This window comes from Gossypium arboreum, chromosome 8 (assembly GCF_025698485.1).
Source record: "Gossypium arboreum isolate Shixiya-1 chromosome 8, ASM2569848v2, whole genome shotgun sequence".
NCBI classification, from domain to species: domain Eukaryota; kingdom Viridiplantae; phylum Streptophyta; class Magnoliopsida; order Malvales; family Malvaceae; genus Gossypium; species Gossypium arboreum.
Window position 1 is genome coordinate 81,448,718 of NC_069077.1, and position 5,581 is coordinate 81,454,298.

Here is a 5,581-nt window from a genome sequence, read left to right on the forward strand (position 1 = left end):
CAGCAGAACAGAGCAGAAAGTACGATGAGCTCTAGCTACAACTTCAGCATATGATGAAGATGTTTCAGCAGTCGCAAAAGCCGCCATCTTAGACATTTGTTTTCTCCTTGTAAGAATATTTTTAACATTGTCATATTTAACATTATTATAAGAATATTTTGAGTTATACTTCATTTATTAATTTACATCATATATCTTTTGTTGAATTTGAAGTATCATTTTGATTTAACGTTTTTTGTTGTATTTTTTATGCCACATTTGCTGTTTTTGGTTGGATTTCATGTTATATTTGTTGTTTTTGGTTGGATTAAGTTCAGAAAGGGTTGGATATTGGTGAAAAATATACAGTACAAATCTGCCAAAATTAGAGGCGTTTGTAACAAAAGCGCCGCTAAAAGCCATGACTTTTAGCGGCACTTTTTAAACAAACGCCGCTAAAAGTCATGATCTTTTGTGGCGTTTTTTTTCAAATAATCGTCGCAAATTTTGCAGCGTTTTCTATAGCGTCGTTTTTTGAGACGCTTGTGAAAATGCCGCAAATAGAAGTGCCGCTAAAGGCAAAAAAAAACGCCACTAAAAGTTTGTTTTCCTGTAGTGTATCTACAATACATATTTGTATTTCAAAATAACATACAACAAATAATGAAACGTTTGGTTTGAATCTAATTAATAATAATATATGAAATATATACGATATTAAAATAAAAAAGAATTAGATTGCAAGTAAAACGAGATTCAAATGTATGAATATATCATATTAAAAATACTAAATTAAAACAATTATTAATCATGATGCCGTCATCAATCGGTTATCGAGTTAATTTATGATACATTCTCAATCAACAATATTATTAATATATATAACTGACGGATGTAATAAAGCATGTATAATAAAATTAAAATATATAAAATAAAATTTTAGTTGAGTAATAAATTTAAATTTTAGCCATTCACAAGTTCAAATCCTACCATAAACAATTTTAAGTAAAAACCTAAAATATTATTGAATGATATAATTTATTTTAAATACCAAATATATTTTTATCATTTCCCTCACCAAAACCAAATTAATGCTATCAACTCCTTAATTTAGTCACTTCAGTAACTCGAAAATAAAAACGTAGACATTAGTCAAATCCCTTTCATCGTCTAACCACCTTAATAATTTTGTATGACAAATTTGCCCTACCAAAAGCAGTTCATTACTGAAAAATAAAAATGAGCTAAAACTAAGAGGGGATGGCAGATTAGACATTTTAAAGGAGGAAAGAGTGAGCAGTTTAGTACCCAACGCATTGCTTTTGAGTAGGAGTATTTGTTGGCAGCTGATTTTAATTTGCAGAAGAGAAGTATGCAATGTTCAAAGGAAGCTGTGGTTAGGTTGTTTTACAACATCTCAAGCTCCTCCTTGCTTCTCCTTCTCTTCCTTTACTGCTCTTCCATTTTGCTTTCCAAGTTCTTCTACTTCATTGGAAGTTATCCACTTATTCAGAGGTCGCTCTACTTTCAACAAACACCTAATTCCTCTTTCTCTTTTTTTATCGATCCTTTCTTGTTGATGAGAAAGTTTATTGTTTTCTTAATATTGCAGGGATCATGATGGATACGAGTTTTCCGAGGAAGAGGAGGAGGAGGAAGAAGAATATGGTGGTGATAGGTATAATTATAGGATGAACTGCATGGGAAGTGACCGCCTGGTGGCAGACATTATTCATGGTAGGGAATCACTTGTATTCATATCAGATAATAGTTTTAATAGGACTCCAAATTATATTGAGGATGATGACCTGACAAGTGAAGATCAAGAATATGGAAGCTATTCCATCGAACAGTTGTCTGCCCATTACTCATCACCTTGTTCAGATTCTGAACATCATTGTCATGATGACAATGAAACAGAATTGCTTGTTGAAGATGAAGAGATACCAACAAAAGATGCCGACTCACTTCAAAACTTTGATGTGAATCAAGATGGTCCAACCCAGACCCCCATGGACTCACCAATATTCACAGACCTAGACGAAAGTAATCATAAGGTCCACAATGAAGAAGATGGTATGTGATTATCATCCCATGCTGTACATCATTTACTTCTGATAGACCTCATATTGCTTCTACTTGGTGCAGATATTAGCAGTAATCGAGAAATCAAACAACGGGTAGAAACAGATTTTTCAAGATCAAGTGACAAGTATTTTGTTATTGGACCAAAGAAATTGGAATCTAACAAGTTACTAGTTCATGACAAAGATACAGATGAAGAAATCTATGGGGACTCTTGCACGGTTGGCTCCACTTCTAAGAGCTCCTCCGAGTGGAGAAGCTCAATAAATTGCAGAGATTCAGGGACTGATGATCCATTTTCTTCTTCTTCAAGAAGAAGTTGTCCCAAGTGGGAGTCCTACACGGTTTTCCAAAAATATGATGAAGAGATGATGTTCCTACACAGAGTTAGTGCGCAAAAACTCCAGGAAACAGGTAATACATATAATTTAAAACAACCTAGAATTTGTTGAAGAAACTAATTTACCATTCTTCTTATTGATCTATTTGAAATTGTACTTGTAGAGTCACTAAGTTCCATCCAAGCTTGCCCAAGGTCGATATCAGAAAGAATAGTCCACAAGTTTGCCACAATGAACAAGAAGCCATCAGATATCAGACACAATCCATATCATGAACTAGAAGCTGCGTATGTAGGTCAAATTTGCTTAACATGGGAAGCTCTTAATTGGAATTACAAAAACTTTGAACGTAAAAGAGCTGCACGCAAAGATTTTGACTGTCCCGCCGGGATTGCTCAGCAGTTTCAGCAATTCCAAGTTCTTTTACAAAGATACATTGAAAATGAGCCTTATGAACAAGGGCGGAGACCCGTGGTCTATGTCAGGACGAGGCTGTTGGCACCCAAGTTGCTGTTGGTTCCTGAATATCGAGGTGATCATTAAACTAATTAGCACCTATATGTTTGCTTTTCTTTTTTTTTTTTCTTTTTCTTTTTTAAATATACATAGCGAACTAACTACGTTAATTTATATACCTTCATCATTCTTTTGTTTCCATATTTTGGTTTTAAGATTACGAGGATGATCAAAGGGATGAAGGTTTTGGCTCAAGAATTTCAGCAGATTCATTTCTGGTGATAATGGAAGATGGAATCCAAACCTTCATGAAATTTCTCAAGGCAGACAAGGAGAAACCATATCAAATCATTAAAGCATTGCTTGGAAGGAAGAGAAAAGGTTTACTTGACCCAACACTTGTCCGACTCGTGAAAAAAGTTAATGCCAAAGTAAGTTGGAATAAAAATTCCCTGATATAATATAATATATTATATTCATTCCAATGATGAGTAGTGATAGGATTTAATTAACCTTATTATTATTTCCTTTAAACATGGCAGAAGAAGATGAAGCTTAAAGACCTTGGCAGGACTCACAAATGCTTAAGGAAAGGGAAAAACAAGGTGGAGAAGATGGAGATATTGATGGGTCTAATTGACCTAAAAGTGGTGTCAAGGGTGTTGAGAATGAGAGATCTAAGTGAACAACAGTTGCACTGGTGTGAAGAGAAGATGAACAAATTGAGGATTTTGGAAGGCGGTCTCCAAAGAGATTCCTCACCACTTTTTTTCCCTGCACATTGACCCACCACCATTTTATTATATATCATCATATGCAAATCTTGTTGCTTTGGTGACTAGATTCTGACTCTGCATTGCTGCACAAAATGAATATCCTAAGCAAGCTTTTGTAAATACTAATAATGGAGAGAGAAGGGACCTACAAATCAAAGTTAACTGCATGTGGGGTATGACATGGAAATTGGAGAAATGGGAAATCCATGCAATGAAAGCAAGAGTAGTAAAGCATATGGTATTGGTAGGCCGCGCAAGTGGCTTTTTGATTTATTTTCAAAGTGAAAGACCAGACACAAAGCAAGGAACATGAAGATAGAAAGATACTACAATGGTAGCTTTATTACTTTGCTTTTACTTTTTCTTTTATAAATTAAGTGGGGTTTATCTATTAGGATTTGAGAGAGAGGGACAAATAGGGTTGCACATCCTACATTCCCAAGGATCCCCACTTTGGTCTTAGATTCAATAAGATTTTATATTAGACTTCACATTTAGAAACCCTGAAATTTATTTTGTTTATGAGTGAATAACTGTGCCAGTATAATAAAAGCTATTAAGGTGGGATAGGATAGGATTAAGTTAGCGCAGCCTCAAAGATGTTACATTATCTTAGTGAGCAAGTTAAACATTTCGCTATCAATACAGTGTTGTTTTCTCTGTGTATTTATTTACTATTATTTTTTCTTTTACGGTGTTAAAAGCCTTCATGTAATTATATTTTCAATTCTTATACTCTTTTTACATTTAAAATTTCATCTTTTTATTTTTAATTCTGCAAATATAATTTTTGAATGATTAATGTCTAATTAATAATATTATCAAACAAATTCCATTAAATTAAGTTATGTGACATATTCAAAATAAAAATAAAATTATTCATTTGACTAATTTAAGTCTATCTAAATTTCATTTCGGTTCTCTAAAATTGTACTAAATTTTTTTAACTCCTAATCCAAATCGAAAACCTTACCATCTTAGATTCAGTATTTTAATGTTTTCTTTATTTGGTTTTCCACATGTGAAATACTATACATAAAAATAATTTTTATTAAATTAAAATAATAGAGATACTAAATCTTTAAATTAAAAATATAAATACTAATTTTTTAGTATAATTATAATTTAAATCTAAACGATTTTTAAAAAGGTGGATACTTAGTCAATAAATCATAACTTGGAGTTTAAAATACTAAATTTTAATGCAAGAAGAGTCGGAGATTGACGTTGGTCGTTTTATCAGCCTGTTTCCTTTGACTAGAGGACAACAATTTGCAAGTGATGTAATGTTTTTTTTTCATAATAATAAATTAGTGTTTTAATGTTTATATATTTTGTTAATTTGGTTATTATTTCAAAAGTAATTAATGTTATTTATAGAGTTAAATATTAATTTTACTCATTAAATTAAATTTAATGTATAATATGATATGCGAACTTTAATTTATTTAAATTATACATATAAAATTTTAATTTTGATTCAATTATAAACATTTAAAAATTAAATAAATATTTCATGTTAGGTAAATAAATTTATTTGTATATGCAAAAAGTAAGTCTAAAATGACACTACATCAAGTAAGCTAGTAATAATTTGTGAAAATTAAACTAAATTTAATATTAATGTATTAAATCGCACAAAATTAAAATTTATATATCAAATTAAATATTAAATCATAGTTCATATATAACTTTGATGTATATCTCTTAATTATGATAGAATTTTTATATTTTAGTTTATACAAATAATCTTCCAAATTTAACCTAAACTTTTAATTTAATGACATTGCATTATTGTGTAAAAACCAAAGACTTTAAATGTTTTTTTTTTTGCTAAAAAGCCTTTAAAAGTAAATTCTAGAACAACTCTAATAATCGGTATAGGTAATAGGTAACTATGACATTTTACCCTTTAAAATTATATTCTATACATATGCTTAGGTG

General features: G+C 31.0%; 1 protein-coding gene across 1 annotated transcript; it reads left to right on the forward strand.

The window, feature by feature from the left end:
• Nucleotides 1-1,214: 1,214 nt before the first annotated feature.
• Nucleotides 1,215-4,390, forward strand: LOC108484608 (uncharacterized). The gene is made up of 6 exons (XM_017788460.2): nt 1,215-1,494; nt 1,592-2,055; nt 2,128-2,478; nt 2,569-2,937; nt 3,078-3,292; nt 3,404-4,390. Exons 1-6 carry the CDS (start codon nt 1,352-1,354, stop codon nt 3,644-3,646), a joined length of 1,785 nt encoding a protein of 594 aa, XP_017643949.1. The 5' UTR covers nt 1,215-1,351; the 3' UTR covers nt 3,647-4,390.
• The last annotated feature ends 1,191 nt before the right edge of the window (nt 4,391-5,581 follow it).